General features: G+C 46.9%; 1 protein-coding gene and 1 long non-coding RNA gene across 3 annotated transcripts in view; one reads left to right on the forward strand and one right to left on the reverse strand.

The window, feature by feature from the left end:
- Nucleotides 1–20919, forward strand: part of TXNDC16 (thioredoxin domain containing 16) — a 58087-nt gene extending 37168 nt beyond the window's left edge. For both annotated transcript variants that reach the window (XM_081020262.1, XM_081020261.1), the window contains exons 17-21: nt 4036–4120; nt 6600–6732; nt 8196–8356; nt 9166–9359; nt 11316–20919. In XM_081020262.1, the coding sequence (XP_080876388.1) occupies nt 4036–4120; nt 6600–6732; nt 8196–8356; nt 9166–9359; nt 11316–11617 (875 nt within the window). In that variant the 3' untranslated portion in view covers nt 11618–20919. The remainder of the gene's footprint in view (nt 1–4035; nt 4121–6599; nt 6733–8195; nt 8357–9165; nt 9360–11315) is intronic.
- The window catches only part of LOC308470678, a 283172-nt gene that overhangs the window by 2990 nt on the left and 254079 nt on the right, over nt 1–26103 (reverse strand). The window lies entirely within an intron of this gene.

Below are 26103 nucleotides of genomic sequence, written 5' to 3' on the forward strand. Positions count from 1 at the left end.
AGAGAGGGAAAAATAGTGGAAGTGAACAGCTGGCTTCGCAAATGGCTTCGCAACAGGAACGGTTTGGATTCTTAGATCACGGACTGCAGTTTCTTGAAGATGGACTTCTGGCAAGCGATGGGCTGCACCTCACAACGGTTGGGAGAAATGTTTTTGCCAAAAATCTCAGAAACCTCATCAGGAGGGCTTTAAACTGACTAATGTGGGGGAGGGAGACAGTGCTCCTGAAGGTAGGAGTCTATCAATTGATGAAGATGATCATCCAAATGTCATAGACCAAATGGAGCAAACAGCACGCAGACCTAGTGGTGGGAGGAAAAAATCCTTAAATAAGAGACACGGGGGAATGATTAATGGACTTCAATGTCTGTACACTAATGCACAAAGCATGGGAAATAAACAAGATGAGCTTGAGCTCTTGGTACAGCAAACTAAATATGACATAATAGGCATCACTGAAACCTGGTGGGATAAGTCCCATGATTGGAATGTAATAATGGAGGGATACAATCTATTTCAGAGAAACAGACCAGACAAGAAAGGAGGAGGAGTGGCGTTATATGTCAGGGATGTGTATACCTGTGAAGAGATCCAAGATTTAGAACCTCAAAGCCAAAGTGAGAGCATTTGGGTCAAAATTAAGGGAGAGAAGAATAACAGTGAATTCATTGTGGGAGTTTACTATAGATCCCCAAGCCAAACGGAGGACATAGATTATGCCTTCCTGGAACAGATGGCCAAGCATGCAAAAGGAAGGGAGATAGTAGTAATGGGGGACTTCAATTACCCGGATATTTGTTGGATTTCAAACTCAGCCAAGAGCATAAGGTCAAACAGATTCCTCACTGGCCTTGCAGACAACTTCATTGTCCAGAAAGTGGGAGAAGCAACAAGAGGAACAGCCATTTTAGATCTGGTCCTAACCAATGTTGATGACCTGGTTAGTGGGGTAGAAGTGGAAGGATCATTAGGCGCGAGTGATCATGCTCTTCTGAAGTTTACTATACAGCGGAAAGGAGCAGCCAAGCATACTAGGACTCAATTTCTTGACTTTAAGAAAGCCGACTTCATAAAACTTAGGGAAGTGCTGGGTGAGATCCCATGGACAGTAATACTAAAAGGAAAGGGAGTTCATGATGGCTGGGAGTTTGTTAAGAGGGAGATAGTAAAAGCACAACGTCAGGCAATACCAATGAGACGGAAACATGGAAGGTGCCTAAAGAAGCCAGGGTGGCTATCTAAAGAACTTTTAACTGAGTTAAGATTAAAAAAGGATGTGTACAAAAAATGGAAATGGAAAAGGGGGGAAACCACCAAAGAGGAATTCAAACAAATAGCCAGCACATGTAGACACAAAGTCAGAAAAGCTAAAGCACAGAATAAACTCAGGCTTGCTAGAGAGGTTAAAAGCAACAAAAAAGGTTTTTATGGGTATGTTCGTAGCAAAAGGAAGAACAAAGAAACAGTGGGGTCACTCAGAGGAGAAGATGGTGAAATGCAAACAGGGGACATAGAAAGGGCTGAACTCCTCAATGCCTTCTTTGCCTCAGTCTTCTCTGATAAAAAACAATGCCCGACCTGAAGAATTTGGAGCAAATGATTCAGCAGAGGAAACACAGCCCAGAATAACTAAGGAGATAGTACAAGAATACTTGGCTAGTTTAGATGTATTCAAGTCTCCAGGGCCAGATGAACTGCATCCAAGAGTATTAAAAGAACTGGCAGATGTGATCTCAGAACCACTGGCAGTCATCTTTGAGAATTCCTGGAGAACAGGCGAAGTCCCAGCAGACTGGAGGAGGGCAAATGTTGTCCCTATTTTCAAAAAGGGGGAAAGAGAGGACCCAAATAATTACCGCCCAGTCAGTCTGACATCAATACCAGGGAAGATTCTGGAGCAGATCATTAAGCAAACAGTCTGTGAGCACCTAGAAAGGAATGCTGTGATCACCAATAGTCAGCATGGATTTCTGAAAAATAAGTCATGTCAGACTAACCTGATCTCGTTTTTTGACAGAATTACAAGCCTGGTAGATGAAGGGAACGCAGTGGATGTAGCCTACCTTGATTTCAGCAAGGCATTTGACAAGGTGCCCCATGATATTCTTGTAAAGAAGCTGGTAAAATGCGGTCTTGACTATGCTACCACTCAGTGGATTTGTAACTGGCTGACTGACCGAACCCAAAGGGTGCTCATCAATGGTTCCTCTTCATCCTGGAGAAGAGTGACTAGTGGGGTGCCACAGGGTTCTGTCTTGGGCCCGGTCTTATTCAACATCTTTATCAACGACTTGGATGATGGACTCAAGGGCATCCTGATCAAATTTGCAGCTGACACCAAACTGGGAGGGGTGGCTAACACCCCAGAGGACAGGATCACACTTCAGAACGACCTTGACAGATTAGAGAACTGGGCCAAAACAAACAAGATGAATTTTAACAGGGAGAAATGTAAAGTATTGCACTTGGGCAAAAAAAAATGAGAGGCACAAATACAAGATGGGGGACACCTGGCTTGAGAGCAGTACATGTGAAAAGGATCTAGGAGTCTTGGTTGACCACAAACTTGACATGAGCCAACAGTGTGACGCGGCAGCTAAAAAAGCCAATGCAATTCTGGGCTGCATCCATAGGAGTATAGCATCTAGATCAAGGGAAGTAATAGTGCCACTGTATTCTGCTCTGGTCAGACCTCACCTGGAGTACTGTGTCCAGTTCTGGGCACCACAGTTCAAGAAGGACACTGACAAACTGGAACGTGTCCAGAGGAGGGCAACCAAAATGGTCAAAGGCCTGGAAACGATGCCTTATGAGGAACGGCTAAGGGAGCTGGGCATGTTTAGCCTGGAGAAGAGGAGGTTAAGGGGTGATATGATAGCCATGTTCAAATATATAAAAGGATGTCACATAGAGGAGGGAGAAAAGTTGTTTTCTGCTGCTCCAGAGAAGCGGACACGGAGCAATGGATCCAAACTACAAGAAAGAAGATTCCACCTAAACATTAGGAAGAACTTCCTGACAGTAAGAGCTGTTTGACAGTGGAATTTGCTGCCAAGGAGTGTGGTGGAGTCTCCTTCTTTGGAGGTCTTTAAGCAGAGGCTTGACAACCATATGTCAGGAGTGCTCTGATGGTGTTTCCTGCTTGGCAGGGGGTTGGACTCGATGGCCCTTGTGGTCTCTTCCAACTCTATGATTCTATGATCTTAAGGCAGCCCTGTTCAGTTTTTAACGTGTGATATTTTAGTGTATTTTTGGTTTCTATGGAAGCCGCCCAGAGTGGCTGGGGAAACCCAGCCAGATGGGCAGGGTACAAATAATAAATTATTATTATTATTATATGGTTTATATATTTAAGTATACGTTTGCCTAGTACATTTATGAACATTTATTTTATATATTTAAGACCTTAAATTCTTATAACAGCAGGAAGCTGCAGGACATGAACTGAATGGGAATACAGTCTGCCCCAAAACGGTATTTGAAAGCAGGATCGTGTGTGACTGCCCTGATAGCGTCGCAAGTGCAAATCATAATGACTGGACAATAAAAAGGAGCATCTGTGAGGTGGCCTCTGTCTAATTGCAGGGCGCTGAGCCTTATCATTAGGTTCTGACATGATATATGACGGGACACAGGGAGCTTTCGTCTCTCGAGGCGAGGTCTGCGTTTTGCCACAAAGCGATAAACCTATTGGATTAAGCTTTCTCCAGGAAATTGAACCGGGGTGGCTGGATAAACACCAGCAAACCTGTTTTGATTTAATCTGATAATTAATTATCTGCAAAAATAATAATGAGAAAAGCATTAAAGGGAAGGGGAGCCTAGCTGATACCAGGGAGAGAAAAACTTCTTCTGAGTTGGATCTCTCTGCATTTAAATCCTCTGATGCTTCAAGAACTCTTGCTTGTTCCCGTATATTTAGCTGACATTCCTGCGTTGCGGGGGGGGGGTTGGATTGGATGACCTTTGGGTTCCCTTCTAACCCTACACTTCTGTGATTCAATGATTTACAGACTGGGTTATCTGTTTTTACAGCAAGAGAAGCTTTCGTTGGAGCCGGGAGAGTCCTCAGTGGATACGTCACAACAGGAATCTATCACGAAGAGGATGCCCAGATCCTGTAGGTGGATTGCTAGCTTGCTCTGAACTCGCTGAGCGACTCACTTGGTCTAGACCAGGGGTCGTCAACTTAAGGCCCATGGGCCATAAGCAGCCCACGGGGATCGTTTAACCAGCCCCCGAGCCGCCCGCTCAGCGAGTCCCCGCGCGCTGCGCTAAACTGGTGCAGCGCCACGTGGGGACTCGCTTCTGCGACGCTGGAAATCGCGTCTGTGCAGGCACTGGAAATCGCGGGTGCGTGCAATCTGGCCCACCTTGCTGACCCCTAGTCTAGAGCAGCCATTGCAAACCTCCCGCCTAGTGGTTAGAGCAGAGATAGAAAACCTGTGCCCCCACCCAAAGTTGTTGTTGGACTACAACTCCCATCATCCATCTCTGTCGGCCATGCTGTCTGGTGCTGATGGGAGTTGGAGTTCTGCATCATCCAGAATGCCAAAAGGTTCTCCACCCCTGAATTGGAGTGATGAGCTAGGACGAGGGAACACAGGAAGCTGGAAGGCTACCTTATACTTATTCAAGCCAATGGTCCATCTAGCTCAATAATGTCTACCCTGACTGGCAGCAGCTCCCCAGGGTTTCAGGCCAGGGGGTGCTCCTATAATAATTAATAATAATAATAATAATAATTTATTATTTATACCCCACCCATCTGGCTGAGTCTCCCCAGCCACTCTGGGCGGCTCCCAATCAAATGTGAAAAACAGTACAGCATTAAATATTAAAAACTTCCCCAAACGGGCTGCCTTCAGATGTCTTTTAAAGATAGGACAGCTGCTTATTTCCTTCACATCTGAAGGGAGGGCGTTCCACAGGGTGGGCGCCACCACCGAGAAGGCCCTCTGCCTGGTTCCCTGTAGCTTTGCTTCTCGCAGTGAGGGAACCACCAGAAGGCCCTCGGCGCTGGACCTCAGCATCCGGGCTGAACGATGGGGGTGGAGACGCTCCTTCAGGTATACTGGACCGAGGCCGTTTAGGGCTTTCAAGGTCAGCACCAACACTTTGAATTGTGCTCGGAAACATACTGGGAGCCAATGCAGATCTCTCAGGACCGGTGTTATGTGGTCCCGGCGGCCGCTCCCAGTCACCAGTCTAGCTGCCGCATTCTGGATTAATTGCAGTTTCCGGGTCACCTTCAAAGGTAGCCCCGCATCCTAGCCCTACTGGGAGATGCCATGCCCTAAAGCAGTGAGCAGCATCTACTGACGGCCAGTGTGTGCATCATAGGAGCATAGAGATGGTCCTTGGTCCATCTAAATCAGTGCTGTCCACACTGAGCGGCAGTGACTCTGCACAATATCAGGCTGGGGTCTTTCTCTGTCTTAACCTGGAGATGCTCAGGACTGGATAAATGTATTGTTTTGTTCTTTCCCAAAAAAGAGATCCCCACTCACCTGCGAAGCTCATAGGGCAGTTTAGGTCTGGCAGCTGCCATCTCTCAGCCTAACCTGCCCTACCTCACAGGGTTGTTGTGGGGTTAAAATGAGGGCTGGGCAGAGAGAACGTGAGGACTGTGCTGAGGTCCTTGGAGTAAGGGGAAAATAAATACCTTTTCTGAGACGCTTGCTGTGACAGAGAATCACAGAACTGTGGTGTTGGAGAGGACCCCAACATGGGTTTCGAACCCACAACCCCGGGTTTAAGAGTCTCACCCTCTACCGATTGAACTCCCAAGGCGGACAGTATCTGTTTCCCGAAAACAATGTGTGCATTTTTCCTTCGAAAAAGTATTGTTTCATTTGTTTATATTGGTTGACTGTCGGCCAATATACCGTATTTTTCGCTCCATAAGACGCACTTTTCCCCTCTTAAAATCTAAGGGGAAATGTCTGTGCGCCTTATGGAGCGAATGTGTGGTCCATGGGGCTGGGGGGGGGGACCCGGGCTTCCCCGCCAGCCCTGAGCTGGTCTTTGAGGCTGGCGGTGGGGGAAAGCAGCTCTTCCCCCCACCGCCAGCCCCACAAGCCCGGGGAGCAGCGGGAAGGCTCCCCAACCTGCTCTTTGGGGCTGGCGCCAGCCCCAAAGAGCAGTTCGAAAGGAACCCGAAGGCTCTGGAGCGCAGCGGGAACTCCCGCCGCGCTCCGGAGGCTTTGGGTTGCCTTCACTGAAGGCGACTGAATGCATCTTGAACGCACTGAACGCACCTTGTTTTAGAGGGGGAGAACAAGAAAAAAAAAATATCCCCCTCTCTGCGCAGCACCCCTTCAGCGAAGCGGCAGGAGAAATGGAAGGGGCTCCGTTTCTCCTGCCGCTTCGCTGAAGGGGCGCTGCGCAGAGAGGGGGAGAATTTTTCTTGTTCTCCCCCTCTAAAACAAGGTGCGTCCTATGGTCGGGTGCGTCCTATAGAGCGAAAAATACGGAAATTGATAAACCATCTGTAAAAAGCTCGTGCGATAATTTGGCTTAGATCCCTTTAATTGGGTGATCTTCTGTATCTTCAAAAGAGTTTTTGAAATGTGTTTCTTTCTGTCTTTTCCTCCCAGGTCCCATAAATACAAGGCGCCCCTTCCAGCTCTGCTGCTTGCTAGGCCCGAGGCGAGGACAGTTATCCAGCTCTCAAAGTTCAGCGTGCAAGACGTGGTTGAAGTTATCCGCCGTGCGTTACTGGAAACCTTTGTAAGCACGTTCTCTGCTTCTGATCTCAGCGTTAAAGATGCAGAGCTCCTTTTTCCGGATTCGGATCTGGCACCCCTTCCTTCCCTTGTAATATTTGTCCCGTCTGCCCGCCCACCCCTCTCCTGGGATTCTTGCATTGCACGGGGTTAGGCTGGATGACCTTTTAGGTCCATTCCAACTCTACACTTTTCTCTGATTCCTGTTGTTAGAGAGCCAAATAGAAAAAAGAATTCTCTGTTGCTGGTTTAGAGTTCAACAGATGGACAACACTAGGCTATCCAAAAAATGCCTGAATGAGCTGTCGAACGGATTACCCCTTAAAAACTGGGTACATCACGCTGCCCAACTGATGGGCAAATATGACTGAGATAAAAGAACTTCCCTTATATTCCCAGAAAAATATCTTTAAACGAACCATAAGGGCAGTGGCAACTAAAAACGATCTAAACTCTATGTACACATCTACATGCGCCCCATTGTAATTTAAACTTAGAGAGGCCTAGGAACACACATCTTATTTTAATGAATTGACTTTTGCACGACTTCGGAAAGCTTTTACAGAGTTACACTTAAATACAATAAACTCTGCTTATAGAGATGGGAGACACAGAGGCATACCAACAAACGAACGTGTTTGCATTAGGGGATGTCCTGAAGTAGAGGACCTTATGCATTATATATTGCGCTGCCCCATATATAATGAAGCAAGGGAACGATTTTTAGCACCTATAATGACAAGGTCCCCTGGCCAGAACCCCTCTCACGTGATTTTCTATCTCCTCCAGACACAGATAAGTATGTGACCTGGCGTGTAGCACTCTTTGCAACTGCTGCTAGGAAAATTAGAGCAAATTATATAGCCAATATAGCCACCAACTGTAAAGGAGATCAATTTATCTGCATCAACCTTTATTCTATCTTTGATAATCACCAAACTCTGAATATAATTGCACATTGTATTAATTAACATTATTTTTTTAAATATATTAGTGGCCCTGTGATAATTCTAGCTTATAAATTTTATTGTTTAATGTCTTAATTTGTATATTAAGGTACTTTTATAGCTCTGTTTAGAGTAGGTAATGTATTGATAATATAAATGTTTTAAGTTTTTTGTATCAATTCAGTATACAGTGGTACGTCGGATTAAGTTCTTAATTCGTTCCGGAGGTCTGTTCTTGACCTGAAACTGTTCTTAACCTGAAGCACCACTTTAGCTAATGGGGCCTCCTGCTTCGGCTGCGCCGCTGGAGCACAATTTCTGTTCTCATCCTGAAGCAAAGTTCTTAACCTGAGATACTATTTCTGGGTTAGCGGAGTCTGTAACCTGAAGTGTATGTAACCTGAAGCGTATGTAACCCGAGGTACCACTGTATTTCCTTTTAATTGTTGAATGATTCTGTGTACATTGCGGCAGCCTTTGGCTATGTGCAATAAAACTGACCGACTGATTCCTGTTGCAGCCGGAAATCACAGTGGGCAACTTCCCAGAGTACTTTCAGCTGGATAAACCTTTGCTCCTCCTGTTCAGCGATGGGGCCCTGGCTGAAAGCCAGGAAGGAGAAATGAGGCGTTTGGCCACAGAAGAGCACCGGGAAGAGTTCGTTCCTTGCTGGATGAACCTGTAAGCAACGTCTTAGGGCGGTGATTCTCCGAAGGTGTGGCAAGTGTAGTGGGAAGATTCGAGGGCAGTCAAAGGAACATTTCAACATTTCAGTGTAGTACAGTGGTACCTTGGTTCTCAAACTTAATCCGTTCCGGAAGTCTGTTCCAAAACCAAAGCGTTCCAAAACCAAGGCGTGTTTTCCCATTGAAAGTAATGCAAAACGGATTAATCTGTTCCAGACTTTAAAAAACAACCCCTAAAACAGCAATTTAACATGAATTTTACTATCTTAACTGACCTGAGATCTACGGGTGTAGGGCAGTATACAAATTTAATAATAATAATAATAATAATAATAATAATAATATATTGTTGCTGGGCTTTTTCTCGAGTTAGAATTATTATTATTATTATTATTAATAATAATAATAATAAATAATATATTGTCCCTGGGCTCTTTCTCGAGTTAGAATTTGCTTGTTTCTTATCCTGCATGTGAGTTAAAAGCTTTTACCCCAAAAAGCTTTTTAGATTTGACACTCTGTGCTCCATTTTGCTTTGTTTTTAATGAATCCATTTACGCCACGAGAGCGTGCCATTTCCCAGAATCCAGGGCAAACGCCTTCTGCGGCCTTCGTGATCCAGAGCCTGCGGTTGCGGCTTAAAACAACCCCAAATGCTTCTGGGGATCGAAATCAGTTTAACGGCATCTGCATCTGACAGGGAGCTCAGACTGGGTCCTTTTAAAGTGCCTCTTTGGAGCGCAGCTGTTTACTTTTCCACTCACTAAGTGCTATCATTTAATCTCCTGGTTTTTCCAATGGCAGCAAAAGCACCCCTGCAGGAAGAGGAATCCTAAAGGCCTATTTCGGGAGCTCCCTCCCTCCGCTGCCTCTCCTCCTCTGGATCAACCTCCATTCCGGGGGACAAGTGTTTGCTTTTCCTCCAGATCAGTTGGTTTCTGAAGTGAACGTCTTAGCTTGGATCGAAAAGCTGAAATCCGGCCAAGAAATTCCGAGCAGTAAGTATGCAAAGTTGTCCCTTCTTAACCAAATACCGTATTTTTTGCTCTATAAGACTCACTTTTTCCCTCCTAAAAAGTAAGGGGAAATGTGTGTGCGTCTTATGGAGCGAATGCAGGCTGCACAGCTATCCCAGAAGCCAGAACAGCAAGAGGGATTGCTGCTTTCGCTGCGCAGCGATCCCTCTTGTTGTTCTGGCTTCTGAGATTCAGAATATTTTCCCCCTTGTTTTCCTCCTCCAAAAACTAGGTGCGTCTTGTGGTCTGGTGCGTCTTATAGAGCGAAAAATACGGTATGTCTTGGACTCTCCTCCTGCTGTCGCTCAGTGTCGTTGGCGCCTGAAGATGGAAGGAGATCTGGAGAAAATTCAAAAAGCATGAACCAGACTTCTTTGGTCTGCTTCCGTGCTTCTGACGATGAGATTTCACCCCCTCCAAAAAAAATATGCCCTCTGCATTGGGCTTTCTTTCCCTCAAGCTTACAGGTCCTCCATCATTGCTAAGAACTTGACTTCACTTATGAGAAGTTACGCTTGCACTGGGAAATTCTAACCACCGAAAGGATGCTTTTACTGGTAATTTTAAAACAAAAATGATAACAACCACCCAGTGGAGATATCTTGCTATCGCTAGCAAACGTGTCACGTTGCTTACTAAAAAGGATTCTGAGATCATGCAAAACTGCTCTCTAGCATAGGGTTACCAGACGTCCCCGATTCCCGGAGACAGTCCCCGGATTTGCAAATCTGTCCCCGGACAAATTACGTCCCCGGAATGTCCCCAGATTTGCAAATCTGTCCTGAGGAAACATGGAAACATTCCCTGTTTAGGGAAGCTTTTAATGTTTGATGCATTACTGTATTTTAATATTTTGTTGGGAGCCGCCCAGAGTGGCGGGGTATAAATAATTAATAATAATAATAATTACATGGCAGCGGCAGCCTCAGCTCTGGCTGGCTTCAGGAGCTGCCCACTGCTATGGCGCCCGCCATTATTCCGTGCCGGTGAGGAAAAATGGCGGGCACCACGGCAGCAGGCAGCAAGCAGCTCCTGAAGCCAGCCACAGCCAACTGCGCTACCAGGCTGGCTCCGGGCTGCTCACTGCTGCTGCTACCACCACTACTGAAGGGGAACCAGGGATGTCCGGCGGTACAGATCTTCTGCCCCCTTCCCTCTTTGTTAGACTGATCGGGGGAGGCTCAGGAGTTGCGGGCGGGCGGCCAGTTTTTTAAAAACTCTGCGCATTTATGTTTCACAGGGTGCGAAAGAAGGGCTTTGCACCTTTATGCAATATGCATTTGTGCTTGGGCCCAGGGTCTTTTGCCTCACCATCCCCACTACTGACTCCCTGTTGCTAAGGTAAAGGTAAAGAGACCCCTGACCATTAGGTCCAGTTGTGGCCGACTGGGGTTGCGGCGCTCATCTCGCTTTACTGGCCGAGGGAGCCGGCGTACACCTTCCGGGTCATGTGGCCAGCATGACTAAGCCGCTTCCAGCAAACCATAGCAGCGCATGGGAACACCATTTACCTTCCCGCCGGAGCGGTACCTATTTATCTACTTGCATTTTGATGTGCTTTCGAACTGCTAGGTTGGCAGGAGCTGGGACCGAGCAACGGGAGCTCACCCCGTCGCAGGGATTCGAACCGCCGACCTTCTGATCGGCAAATCCTAGGCTCTGTGGTTTAACCCACAGCACCACCCGCTTCCCTTAAGTTTGGGGGCTCTTTTGTTTGGGGCTTCCATCTTGTTCCACCTGGTGGCAGGTGGGAGTCCTGTCGTGACAGTCTTCAATAAAGACCAAGCCTACTGGCTGCTGTTTTGCTCTGGTATTCCTGGCTGGTATCCTTGTTTTTTGTCCAAGGGAGCCCTCAGATTTCTCCGCTAACAGAACCTGTTAACACAACGGTAAGCGCTATCCTGACTTTTCGATGTGCTCTTCCTGTCCCGCCCCCAGCCGTCCTGTCGGGTGACGAGTGGAAGCCCCGCCTCCCCGCCTACGACTTCCTGAGCATGATGGAACCGTCGTTGCCGGAATTTACCATCTACAGCCGGGGGAGCGTCGGAAGCTACCAGAAGGAAGAGGAGGAAAGCCCCCCCAGAGGAAAGGTATCACTGGGGATGGCAAGAGAGGACCCCACGGAAGACTCTGTCGTATCTGAGTTGGAGAAAGACCAGCCGACTGGAGGGGACCTGAGAGGAACAGCTCCCCGTCTGTCAGCAAGGGAGAAGCAGGCGAAACGCCACGCAGAGCTGTGAAACTCGCTGGATTTTCCGGAAGCAGGCAGCGTGGCCGGGGATGATGGGAGTTGTAGTCCACTTGGAGGGTCATTGGTGCCCCCAAATCCTGCTCTAACCTACGACCGTATTCAGATTTGCCGGTTTTTCTCCCAGGGCATGGTCCTTTCCGTACCAGGGCTAGAACCTTGACCCTTGTGTGACCAAAACATCGTTCCACCACTGAACTGTGGCCTCTCAGTCTCTGGGTAGGTGAAGGAGCATTTTCCGGGATGTTTGGACATGGAAAATGGCGACCTCAATGGTGGTAGCTTGGTGTTGTCTTCTTCGCTGAAGGATGACAGCTGACGTCTCTTGAAGCATCACCAGGTCCTGTCTGTCCTCCTGCCCGTCTTTTAGAAATCATTTGTAAACTCTTGGGGTCTTTTGTTCCTAAATGAGCATGAGTTCTGGAGCCTTGTTTTGGAAGGTTTGTGTATGTGTGTGTGTGAGAGAGAAATTACAGCTCCTCCAGGCAAGCTGTTCCTCGAGAACTCATTCTGATTTGCTTGCACAAAGCTTTTGTAGAATTGTAGAGTTGGAAGGGACCTCGAGGGTCATGTAATAATAATAATAATAATAATAAAAATACAGTGGCACCTCTGGTTACATACACTTCAGGTTACATACGCTTCAGGTTACAGATTCCACTAACCCAGAAATAGTGCTTCCGGTTAAGAACTTTGCTTCAGGATGAGAACAGAAATCGGGCTCCGGCGGCAGCAGGAGGCCCCATTAGCTAAAGTGGTGCTTCAGGTTAAGAACAGTTTCAGGTTAAGAAGGGACTTACGGAACGAATTAAGTACTTAACCCGAGGTACCACTGTAATAATTTTTTGTTTATATCCCGCCCTCCCCAGCTGAAGCCGGGCTCAGAGCGGCTAACAACAGTAAAAGTAACACAATTTACATAAAATCACAAGCAATTAACTAAAATACGTTCTAAAATCAATTCATTCTAAAATCAATTCAGAATCAAATTAATGGCAACCAACCGCCTGCAATACAGGAATCTTTTGCCCAATGTGGGGTTCGAACCCACGACCTTGAGATGAAGAGTTTCATGCTATACCAACTGAGCTGTCCCTGCCTCACAGAGCTTAGACTGTAGACACTTCCAGGCGGCGGCTGTTTTTGGGTGGGATTCAATCGCATACTGGCAAATTGAGGTTGCACAATTGACGGGGAGGTCTTGTGCAACGAACCAGCCATAGCTCAGTCGCAGAGCAGGTTCAACATCTCCATGTGGGGCTGAGAGGGAGCCCTCTTCCTGAAACCCTGGAGAGGTGCTGCCTGTCAGTGTAGACAATACTGAACTAGATGGACCCAGTGGTCTGATTCAGTTTAAGGCAGCTTCCTAATATTCCAAAAGATGTGTGTTTGTGTGTGAAAGGAAGTAGTGGTACCTCGGGATGCAAATGGGATCTGTTCCGGAGCCCTGTTCGCATCCTGAAGCGAACGTAACAAGCAACGGCGCCTCTACACGTGCATGGGTCGCGTTTTGCCGCTTCCGCGCATGCGCATGACGTCATTCTGAGCGTCTGCGCATGCGCGAGCAGCGAAACCCAGAAGTAGCGCGCTCCGTTGCTTCCGGGTTGCCGCAGAGCGCATCTCAAACGCGCTCAACCTGAAGCACATTCAACCCGAGGTATGACTGTAGTGGAAAAATGCGCTGGAAAGTCTGTGGGATCACAGTTGCTTTGACGCAACTTCGCCCTAACGTCCCTGCAAACAAGCCAGTATGAGCGCTCATTAAATAGCCAATGTTATCTAATCTCCCTCCAAACAAATCAGGACGAATGCTCAATGAGCAAGTCAGCCAGAAGCAACCTTTATCCAGTCTTTATCGGGCATTTGTTCAGATTTGTTTGCAAAGTGGCTACAGGACAATGAGCATTCTTCTTGATTTGCTTCCTCGGTGGTTCTGTGGCATCCCATTAAGCACCCACGCACCCTTTGCAGTGCTTTCCCTGTCCCCTTGCCAGCCCCAAAATAGCAGCATGCTGCTCCTGTTGCAGAACGTAGTTACCGTATTTTTTGCTCTATAAGACGCACTTTTCCCCTCCTAAAAAGTAAGGGAAAATGTGTGTGCGTCTTATGGAGCGAATGCAGGCTGCACGGCTAAGCCAGAAGCCAGAAGAGGGAGAGGGAGCGCTGCGCAGTGCTCTGTTTCGCTGTTCTAGCTTCCGGCTTAGCAGGCTGCCCAGAAGCTTCAGCAGGACACGGGGATGAAGGCTCCCTGTTCCTCTAGCTGGCTTCGCGCACAGCTAGACCAGCTAGAGGGAGCGCTGCGCAGCTTTTGGATAGCCCCGTGAAGCCTCCGTACGGCACAGGGATGAATGCTCCCCGCTACCCTGCAGAGGCTTCACGCGGCTCTTGTGGGAAGTGGGGGGAAGGGACAGAGTGCGCGGCTCTGTCCCTTCCCCCACCTCCCAAAAAGGCCCCCAAGAACCACGCTCCCTTTAAAGAGCGTGCGGTTCTTGCGGGAGATGGGGGAAGGTACAGAGGGCAGCTTACCCACGCGCAGCCTCTTCCAGGCAGGGGGAGTCTTCATCCCGCTGCCCAGGAGAGGCTTCAGCGGCTATCCCAGATGCCAGATCCCTCTTGCTGTTCTGGCTTCTGGGATTCAGAATTTTTTTTTCTTGTTTCCTCCCCCCCCCCAAAAAAAACACCTAGGTGCGTCTTATGTCTGGTGCGTCCTATAGAGCGAAAAATACGGTACTTATAGTCATACCTTGGAACCCGAATGCCTTGGTACTCTGACATTTTGGCTCCCCAATGCCACAAGCCCAGAAATTACTGTTTCTGTTTGCGAACGTTCTTTGCAACCCGAACGTCCGACGCGGCTTCCGATTGGCTGCAGGAGCTTCCTGCAGCCAATCGGAAGCCACTCCTTGGTTTCTGAACGTTTTGGAAGTCGAACGGACTTCCGGAACGGATTCCGTTCGACTTCCTAGGTACGACTGTATGACGAAAACAGGCCCTATTGAAAGCGCTCTGGGGGGGAAAGCAGAGCAGAACTGCTTGATGGGTAAAATCCCCTCCCCGTGGGGGGTGCCCAGGGGTTTGATGCCAGCGCGACTTTCACAATTCTGCCAGCTTGTAAAAGAGCCACCGTTGGCTGGCGTTCATTCTTCACGTGACCAAATGCAAGATGATGGCTTCCAGATGGGTCTGATAGTTGGCCGGTTTTAATGCAGCTCTTGTTATCCGGCCCAGCTGGAGCTCAGACCTGTAAAAGTGACGCTCGTGATTAATAGAGCTTGCTAAGCTGGGACCCGAAAGCTTTTACGAGCTCATGGGGAACGCTGGTCCACTAGGCATTAATTTTTATCTTGTGCAAAGACATTATACATATGGCTATGCTTTATGAATGGAGGCTGTAAGAGCTCAGGGGCAGTGAGCAGCAGCCGTAGGCAAACAGTGCATTTGTTATTGCTTTTAAACTGGCCTCGGTCCTAAGATCAAGGAGGGCGTGTGCCTGGAGCCCTGGCCCACCTGCGGTCCCCTAAATGCCTCTCCAAAGTGTCAGGAGACCCTTCTGAAGTCCTGGAGAGCCACTGCCGGGCAGTTTTGGCAGTGCCAAGCTTGGTGGTCCCGTGGTCTGGCTCAGCAGAAGGCAGTTTGCTATGTCCCTGCGTTCCTCCACTGAAAAGCCTCTGCCGAGGGCTGGGGTGGTTGCATTGTGAACATTGTGGGCAGGAAAACTGCAGGGAGGAGATGGGATAAACTTACTGATGTCTTCTCTTCTCTGGGCTTTGTAATACAGTGGTATTGAAAAGATTAGAGAAAATCACAGCGGCTATGAATGGCGACTAACCCTGGTGGAGACTATGATTTTTGTTGATTATTTTATATGGTTTATGCTGCACTCATAATTTTCTGTTATGTTATTGCTAATTACTGTTTGTATGGTGCTTTCGGATTCATTTGAATGAAAAGCAGCATAGAAATGCAATCAGTAACTGATTTTATTTTATTTTATTTTATTTTTTTTATTGAACAAATTTAAGAAATCAGATTATAAATCAATATAACCAATTACATTTCCCCCCTTTCCCCCCTCCCTCCCTCTCCCACCCACCAGAGACTTCCCTCAGCTTCCGTCTCTGATTTCTTTATACCTGTTATTCTCTGCATGTTATAAAATTGTACACATCATTGCCTTGTCTATCATATACAGTGGTACCTCTGGTTAAGAACTTAATTCGTTCTGGAGGTCCGTTCTTAACCTGAAACTGTTCTTAACCTGAAGCACCACTTTAGTTAATGGGGCCTCCCGCTGCCGCTGCACGATTTCTGTTCTCATGCTGAAGCAAAGTTCTTAACCCGAGGTAATATTTCTGGGTTAGCGGAGTCTGTAACCTGAAGCGTCTGTAACCTGAAGCGTCTGTAACTCAAGGTACCACTGTAGTGTGACGTTGAATGTCATTTGTTATTATGTTCATTATCTGCCCTACACCAGACAGCCCCAGGATGGCTTGCAGCAGTATAAATCACAGCATTCAAAACACAGTCACAGCTAGAGTGGGTCTCCCCCCCCCTTGTGTATGTGCATAATCGTCAAATTTTAAGATTCTAGCCAATATATCTTCTTGTGCACAAGTCTGCCCTGGTATCCACCTCTCTTTCCGCTCTGGCAGTCTTTTAGCTTCATCACCAACAAGACATGGAGGTAATGAATGGCTGAGCAAAACAGTACAGTGGTGCCTTGTTTCTCAAACAACGCCTTGGTACTCAAACAACTTGGAACCCAAACACTGCAAACCCGGAAGTAAGTGTTCCGGTTTGCGAACTTTGTCCAGAAGCCAAACATGCTCCGTTTTGAGTGCCACACTTCCATTTTGAGTGTTATGCTGAGGTCTGCCTGTTTTTGCTATTTATTTTGCATTTTTGTTTTTGAGGCTCTTTTTGTTTGTTTTTGTGACTATGTGGAACCCAGTTCAGCTACTGATTGAATAATTGTGTGACTCCAGTACATTGTTTATTGCTTTCAATTTATGGATCAGTGGTGTCATTAGATAGTAAAATTCATGTTAAATTGCTGTTTTAGGGGTTGTTTTTAAAAGTCTGGAATGGATGAATCCATTGTGCATTAGTTCCTATGGGAAAGCACGCCTTGGTTTTGGAACGCTTTGCTTTTGGAACGGACTTCCGGAACGTATTAAGTTTGAGAACCAAGATACCATTGTAGATCCATTTATAAGCTCCCCTGCAAGGTCTGTGAAGCTGGGCCTGGCCAATTTGAAAATAACATTTTTTTAAAAAAACGAACCAGCTGATTTTTGCAGAAAAGTCAAGTTTCAAGGACCGCTTTGGGAAGGGCGTTGATGCAGACCTTGAGCAGCCTGCCTGGGTGTATATATTTGCTCTGTTTCCCCCCAGCCCAGCCCCACATGCACGATTCCTGCTCAACCTGTACATTTGTAAATAGAGCAGTTTGCTCCAAGGGAACCATAAATCCTCAGCGTTCTTTCCTCTGCAAAAGGTGGCCTTGAACTTCGCACCACTCACAGAAAGTGGAAGTCCAAAAGTGTTCATCTGCTGGGGCGGGAGAAGATGTACTAAGATTAGGGGGAAACTTAAGTAAATAAGCAGGGAGCACAAATGTCAGGACCAAAGATGAATTTCACTTAATTAGTGTGGGAACGCTGCTTGATTTTGCACACCCTTCAATCTGCTCTGGGGATCTTGCTCTACTAAATACATTTTCCTTTCTGCTGATGGAGGAACCATAGGGATGGATGAGAGAGAGAGTACGCAAATCTATGCTCGAGGAGAGGAGGACTTGGCCAAAATAAACAGAAAAGGCTGGATATGTAAGGGGGTCAGCAGCCAACATAAACTGCATGTAGATTGTAGACGTTCTCAAGCTTCAGAGGAAGCAGCCTCCTTTGGTCAAATTGAACTCCGGGTAGACTTCCTCGTGTATGTTGGGCCAGGCTTTGAGGCTTGTGGCAGGATCCAACACACGAGGGATAGTTCCCATGAGTCGGGTAGGCATTAGGGCGATATCTGGTTTTCAACATGGTGAAAAATCACCAGCTAAACATCACAATATACTGATATATCACAATGGCTGAAATAAGAATGGAGGCATTGACTGGCTTCATGGTTTTCCCCACATTGTGATTTTTTTCCACAGTACACACATCATGATTTGTGATATGTTGCCAGATCAACAATTATGAAACGGATGTCATGATACGGACTTCAAAGCAGTTTTGGACAATATATTGATTTCTTGCCCACCCCAGTTGTTGTTGTTGTTTAGTCGTTTAGTCGTGTCCGACTCTTCGTGACCCCCATGGACCAGAGCACGCCAGGCACTTCTGTCTTCTACTGCCTCCCACAGTTTGGTCAAACTCATGTTAGTAGCTTCGAGAACACTATCCAACCATCTCGTCCTCTGTCGTCCCCTTCTCCTTGTGCCCTCCATCTTTCCCAGCATCAGGGTCTTTTCCAGGGAGTCTTCTCTTCTCATGAGGTGGCCAAAGTATTGGAGCCTCTGCTTCAGGATCTGTCCTTCTAGTGAGCACTCAGGGCTGATTTCTTTAAGAATGGAGAGGTTTCATCTTCTTGCAGTCCATGGGACTCTCCAGAGTCTCCTCCAGCACGATATTCAAAAGCATCAATTCTTCGGCGATCAGCCTTCTTTATGGTCCAGCTCTCACTTCCATACATCACTACTGGGAAAACCATAGCTTTTACTATACGGACCTTTGTTGGCAAGGTGATGTCTCTGCTTTCTAAGTAGTAGAGATGGATTATTTTCATGTTCATTTTCCCCGTCTTCGGTTGAGTTTCCCACACTTCTGCATGAAGTAAAGGGGGAAACTTCGTGAAAATCCACCAGCATTTCAGTGCGACGTTCTCACAATTTACAATTTGTGACAATTTTTACAAATCTCACAATTTACACATAGTTGAAAGTCCTTCCCACCCCATACAATGCGTTTTTACGCGTTGCTTTCCAGTGGAGAACCGAATCACAAAATGTGGATTTCGAAGGATAAGACGGTGTTTCTGTTTGTGCTTTGGAAAGTTCAGGTTAGGGAGGTTCACATTAAGATTCTAACTGGCCCAAATGTCTCCATCCCTAGTCAGGGATGGCTAACCTGTGGGTCCTCCAGATGTTAACTGGACTCAAATCTCTCATCAGCCAATAGTCTGAAGGAGGAGGAGCGTCTCCACCCCCATCATTCTACCTGGACACTGAGGTCCAGCGCCGAGGGCCTTCTGGCAGTTCCCTCACTGCAAGAAGCCACATTACAGGGAACGAGGCAGAGGGCCTTCTTGGTGGTGGCACCCGCCCTGTGGAACGCCCTCCCACCAGATGTCAAAGAGAACAACAACTACCAGACTTTTAGAAGACTTCTGAAGGCAGCCCTCTTTAGGGAAGCTTTTAATGTTTGATGCATATCTGTATTTTAATATTTTGTTGGAAGCTGCCCAGAGTGGCTGGGGAAGCCCAGCCAGATGGGCAGGGTATAAATAATAAATTATTATTATTATTTATTATTATTATTATTATTATTATTATTATTATTATTATTTGTCAGCGATGATGGGAGTTGTAGTCCAGGAACACCTGGAGAGCTGCAGGCTCCCTGCCATAGAATCTTGGAAGGGACCCAGGGGTCATCTAGTCCAACCCCCTGCAATGCAGGAATCTCAGCTAAAGCATCCATGACAGATGGACACCTAACCTCTTCTTAAAAACCTCCAAGGAAGGGGAGCCCACAGCCGCTTAAGGGAGACTTCCACCGTCCAACAAGTTCTTATTTAATGTGGGAATGCCACAGACCACCTGAACGAAGCTTGCAAAACCACGATGGTCGATGGGGCATAGCTTGGGAACCCTTGTCCTATAGGAAATAGTGTGAAGGTTGTGTGGGGTTCATCCCCTCTGACAATGATGCATTTTGCATCTTCAGCTATGGCTGCTTCTTTGTTTATTTGGTTTTCAAATCAAAGTTTTACAATCCCACATCCAATATATAACAAAACAAAACAAGATTCCAAGGTGTAGTGAAGTTGGGAAATCTTGGTGCAGTGGTACCTTGGTTTAAGTACTTAATTTGTTCCGGAGGTCTGTTCTTAACCTGAAGCACCACTTTAGCTAATGGGGCCTCCTGCTGCTGCCGCACTGCCGGAGCACGATTTCTGTTCTCATCCTGAAGCAAAGTTCTTAACCTGAAGCACTATTTCTGGCTTAGCAGAGTCTGTAACCTGAAGCGTATTTAACCTGAAGCGTCTGTAACCCCCAGGTGCCACTGTATGTTCAACTTTGGTACATATAGGAGTGAGGCATTGTGGGAGAGTTAAAACTGTGGATTTCTGGGGAATGGGTCTCTGGTTTCTTTAACTACAAACTTCCCTGTCTTTAGAAGTGTGAATCAAATTGCATCCTGACTCTGGGCAGGAAAGAGATGTTATCTGATTTGTAGATCCGGGCAGCTGGGGGCTTGGGTGTGAAAAGGCTAGCAGGCAGTTTACAGCTCAAGAGCCTGTGGGAACAAAGAAACAGTCTTTTCATCTCAAGGTCCTTTGAGCATAAACAAAATTCAGCTGTGCTGGCCTCCTGACAATCAGGAGATATAGTCCCATCATGCAGTCATTGGTAATTAACCTAAAGAAATGATTGGTCCCCAAGCCCCTTCTCCACGTGGGATTCTCAAGGATAAAAGTCTGGGGAATTCAGATGCAAATGGCAGACCACCTTGCCCTGGTGTTTGCGCCTGAGGACGCTGGACCAACAAAGAGATTTTGATGACGTGCTGTGCTTTGAACTGTTGCTTTGAGTATGTTTGAGTTAGCTATACGGTAAAGGTAAAGGGACCCCTGACCATTAGGTCCAGTCGCGGACGACTCTGGGGTTGCGGCACTCATCTCGCTTCACTGGCCGAGGGAGCCGGCGTTCAGCTTCCAGGTCATGTGGCCAGCATGACTAAGCCGCTTCTGGCGAACCAGAGCAGCGCACGGAAACGCCGTTTACCTTCCCGCTGGAGCGGTACCTATTTATCTACTTGCACTTTGACGTGCTTTCGAACTGGTAGGTTGGCAGGAGCAGGGACCGAGCAATGGGAGCTCACCCCGTCGTGGGGATTTGAACCGCCGACCTTCTGATTGGCAAGTCCCAGGCTCTGTGGTTTAACCCACAGCGCCACCCGCGTCCTTTTTTAGCTATACTGTACAAGGTTTTTATTTTCTTGTTTGTAACCTTTTAAGAAATGTGCAAGCTTTTACTTTCCGAGTGGCTTTTTCAATAAATTTAGAAAAGGACTTTTGCCTTTTTGTATTCTGTGCCTTTTGCCCGGAGAAGCTGAACTGTTGCCTGACCATTTGATACACCTACCTGTTAGATTTCTGTCTGCGTCACAGTATAGTGACACAGGGCTGTGCAGCTCAGTAAATATCGAAGGGGCGTTCTCCTCCTTGAGCCCCATTCGAGGGTTGCACAGGGGAAGGAGATGGTGGCAGCTTTTACCATTTGGCTTGTGGCTTGCAACACCTAACGTAACTATCCCAGGTCCTGCTGGTGTCTGGAGGACTGGTTGGGGGGGTGGATAGTGTGATAGGAATTTTATGGTTTTAGATATATGGCAACGTTCATAACCACACGTACATAGATCAACACAGGAAGACCAACCTGGAACCATTTTGATTCCTAAACTGGCCAAATCCTTTCTCTGCAAGGTTAAACTGGAAAAGCCTCCTCATTGTCTCTTTCCTCACAAATCCTGTCTCAAGGATATGTCTGTTTGAATAAGGTGTGAGCCTGTGACCTGGCCCAGGAAATAAGTATTTTACCACTACAAAAGAATGGCCAGGCTCCCCAGGAAATCCAATCAAGTAACCTGCTAGACAGGAGATAAACAACAACAGGAGAAAAACAATATTTAAATTTCTGTGATGTAGGGGGATGTATCTGAGGGGTGGTCTTAGGTTACACCCCTTCTGTGATGTATGCATAATGTTTCTGGGGGTGGTCCTGATCTAGAGAATGGGAATTTCAAAAGTCTTTATAAGGCCTTGCAGGCCATTGTTCTGGGTCCTCTTCCTCTCCTGCGTGTGAGGGGAGTACCCTGTTGCAACAGATCAATAAAGATCAAGCTTACGAGGAATCTCCTGGACCTCCCTCTACCCCTTTGTGGGTCCTGTTGTTAATCATTTCCTCCTGCATCTTTTAAAATGTTGCAGGAATTTATGTATAGGTTGGGGGGGGGGTTGCCCCTCCAGCAGATATCAGGCATATGCAGCCCACTACCAAAATCAGCACAATCGCTTTTGTGACTTTTGTGATTTGTCCTCACAAAACACTTCATCACATTTTCTTCCTATCTATTCAAAGGGCCTTTGCTGCACGATACCAAATGTTAACAATTCACTGATAAATGTATCTATCAGTGTGGTGTAGTGGTTAAGAGCGGTAGTCTCCTAATCTGGGGAACCGGGTTCGCGTCTCCGCTCCTCCACATGCAGCTGCTGGGTGACCTTGGGCCAGTCACACTTCTTTGAAGTCTCTCAGCCCCACTCACCTCACAGAGTGTTTGCTGTGGGGGAGGAAGGGAAAGGAGAATGTTAGCCGCTTTGAGACTCCTGAAGGGGAGTGAAAGGCGGGATATCAAATCCAAACTCCTCTTCTTCTTCTTCTATGTACTGGCTCACTGGGAAAACTTCAGAAATTCATATAGACATGTGAGCTCAGCTACTCAGCAGCCCCTCTGCCCGAGTGATCATCCCTGGCACCCTGATACCTGAGGGCCAGACAGGTAGCCATTCCAGAAATAACAAACCCAGATGAAGACAAAAGGGTGTGATTCACTTGGCTGGGAAACAGGGAAATGTAAATATCTCTTTTGTTCCACTTGATGGGTGTTTGGTGGAGGGCAAGGGGAACCATGGGGCAGGGTCCAGGATGCTCAGATTACTGCCACCAGACCTCCCCTTTCATGATGTAACCGTGATGTATGAGTGATGTAGTTTGGGGGGTGTGTGTAACATGGGGATTAGCAGCTAATAAAAGTTTGGGGGCTCTTTTGTTGGGGGCTTCCATCTTGTTCCACCTTGTGGCAGGTGGGAGTCCTGTCGCAACAGTCTTCAATCAAGACCAAGCCTACTGGCTGCTGTTTTGCTCTGGTATTCCTGGCTGGCGTCCTTGTTTTTTGTCCGAGGGAGCCCTCAGATTTCTCTGTTAAGAGAAATAATCCAAATATTTTGCCGCTGTGGTTTCCAAAGAATGAAACCATGTCAGGAATATGTGAATATGGTGCCTTGCAGATGTTTTGGACTACAATTCCCATCAGAGGACAGCTGGATTTCCCGCTTTGTTCAGCATGGCAGACTAGCCACCTGGTTCCTGGCTTGTGTTTACGTCTTTCTTTCTCTCTCTCTCCTGGAATCCTTTTGGCCCTTTCTTCCAACACATGTTGCTGGTCCCTTGGCAGCTGCCAACCTAAACAGCGAATTCCCAAAGTGCTCTCGCAATGCCCTGCGCAATATCTAAATCTGATCCCTTGTGCAATTTTTATTTAAAGTAAAACCTTAATGGTTGACATTAACGCAACACTGTTTAGTCTTGTTTTTGAACAAAAGCCAGCCACCACCTGGTGAGCAGCGCCAGAACCCACTAGCTGGCTGGTGTGTTTGCTTTAAGATTTGCCCTCTCACTCACTAAAACTTTTTAAATGGAGGGCAAAGAATTTTAAGAGCAATGCCGGTGGAGAATCTGCTCCTTCATTTACAAGTAACCCTGACATCCTTCAAGTGTGATCACAAAAGCATCATGTGCCGTAGTGCTTATTGCACTGCCAGTATAGAAACATCAACAGATGTCATCATAAAGGAATTAAAAATGCTTATTTACACAAATTGCCAGGCAGTGAGCGAACTAGTTATACAGCTTGAAGTGCCAGTACAGAAATACAGTTGTTCTGAGTTGTAGAGTTTACCTGACTACCCAAAAGCTGAGACGTCTGCTTCTTGGGAGAAAAGCAATGACAAACCTAGACAGCATCTTAAAAAGCAAAGACGTCACCTTGCCAACAAAGGTCCGTATAGTAAAAGCTATGGTTTTCCCAGTAGTGATGTATGGAAGTGAGAGCTGGACCATAAAGAAGGCTGATCGCCGAAGAATTGATGCTTTTGAATTCTGGTGCTGGAGGAGACTCTTGAGAGTCCCATGGACTGCAAGAAGATCCAACCTCTCCATTCTTAAGGAAATCAGCCCTGAGTGCTCACTGGAAGGACAGATCCTGAAGGCTCCAATACTTTGGCCACCTCATGAGAAGAGAAGACTCCCTGGAAAAGACCCTGATGTTGGGAAAGATGGAGGGCGGGGAGAAGGGGATGACAGAGGACGAGATGGTTGGACAGTGTTCTCGAAGCTACCAGCATGAGTTTGACCAAACTGCGGGAGGCAGTGGAAGACAGGAGTGCCTGGCGTGCTCTGGTCCAGGGGGTCATGAAGAGTCGGACACGACTAAACAAGAAGAAGCCTAAAACAGTTCCTATTACAGTGATAAAGAAAGATGGAGGCCCAGAGGCTAAAAATATTCATTTCATTTCTATACTGTTTTATATTTTTAAGGGGGGGAAATCTCAGAGCAGTTTGCAACCCATTATAACATCAAACCATTACTGAAGAAAGTCACATATAAAGTACACATTCAGAGCAATGTCCTTAACAGGAAACTATTATCGTAACGTTATCAAAATAAAACATTACAAAGGTCAACTACAGTATTCACACTGAGCACAGCAAAGTTAACCAAAATTACCATAACCATTTCAAAATGGAACATTACTAATGGAAGTCAAATGCATGTTTAAAATAGCAGAAGCAAGAGGATAAAATATTACCATAAACATAGAACTTAACTGCCGTTGTTGCCAGTGGTGCCAATGGTGGTTCATGGTGAGTGGTGGCTGTGGAAACTCAGACTCGGTGACCTCGGTCTGCACTAAGAAGAAGAGTTTGGATTTGATATCCTGCTTTATCACTACCCTAAGGAGTCTCAAAGCAGCTAACATTCTCCTTTCCCTTCCTCCCCCACAACAAACACTCTGTGAGGTGAGTGGGGCTGAGAGACTTCAGAGAAGTGTGTCTGGCCCAAGGTCTCCCAGCAGCTGCATGTGGAGGAGCGGGGAAGCAAACCCGGTTCACCAGATTACGAGTCCACCGTTCTTAACCACTACACCACACTGGCTCTCTAAGAGATGCCCAGATGGCCTCTGGCCTCTTCAGCAGTCTCAGCTTTTGCAGCTGGAGCCAGTCAGAACCTGGCCCTCCCATGCCTTCCAGCAGTGACTCCAGCTGTTTACCATTCCTTGTAGGTAAAATATCAGAGGGGCTTTCTGGATCAGGCTAGTGGCCCATCTAGTCCAGCATCCTGTTCTCACAAGTGACCAGCCAGTTGCCCGTGGTAAGTCTGCAAGCAGGATCTGAGCACAAGAGCATCTCTTCCCGTCCTGTGGTCCCCTGCAACTGATATTGAGAAGCATCCCTACCCTCCACCTGTGCAGGTTGCCTTGTGTGGGCTTGAGGTGGGACTGGAGAACCAGGGAAGCCTGAATTCATCAGCTAGGGAAGCTCAAATGCAAAGGTTTGGACCACATGGGAGCTGTACAATAGAGAGATTAGGAAGGTAGAACCAAGGGGGGGGGGAATGAAATGGGGAGGGCAATGACAGCTTCATCTCCTGCAGTGGCACAGTTGTGGCCGAGTCCAGGGAGTCTGGTGCAAGCTGAGCAATGTTTTGGGTGATGAGTCCTTTACAGTTAATAATGTGGGAATGTTCAGGGATGCAGGAGAGGATATATTGTCTGATTATAACCTTTCCAGCTTGGTTAACAAGTTCACAATTTAGCAGAGTAGCATTCCCCTTTTTAAACTTGCAGCAGATGCATTTGCTCAGGCTCACGAAAGACTCTATAATAACTGTTCTGGTATTTTCCCCTTATTCCCTCATAAAAGATAAGACACGACAGAGTCTTCTATAAAAGTATAGAAAGGTTTACTCACACATCATTCTGTTCATAATCGGATCCCAGAAGGCAGACTTAGCTTAGAAAAGTAACATATACCTGGAAACTCTCATAAGGAGACAGTTCCTTTGTCCTCTCTTGGCTGGAGGCCAAGAGAGCATCTTTGGCTAAGCAGATGTTGCTTCTTCGATGCATGTAGTCAAAGAGAGAGAGATGGCTGCCCTACCTTGTGCTTTTGTCGTTACCTGCACAGGTGAGGCCACGCCCACCTCTAGTCACATGCAGAGGAAGTCTGTCCCAGCCCAGAAGGAAACAGGAAGTTTACCTGCTGGCTGGACAAACCTTCCTCCCCATGTGTAAACGTGTTCACTCTAGGAATGTTGTACTTGACTGCTCTTGTGTTTCACATCCCACAAATAATAATTACAATTACAATTACAAGTACAAGTACAAGTATAATTATAACTATAATTATTATTT

The sequence above is a fragment of the Podarcis pityusensis genome (assembly GCF_964106645.2).
Source record: "Podarcis pityusensis genome assembly, chromosome: 1".
Taxonomy (NCBI): domain Eukaryota; kingdom Metazoa; phylum Chordata; class Lepidosauria; order Squamata; family Lacertidae; genus Podarcis; species Podarcis pityusensis.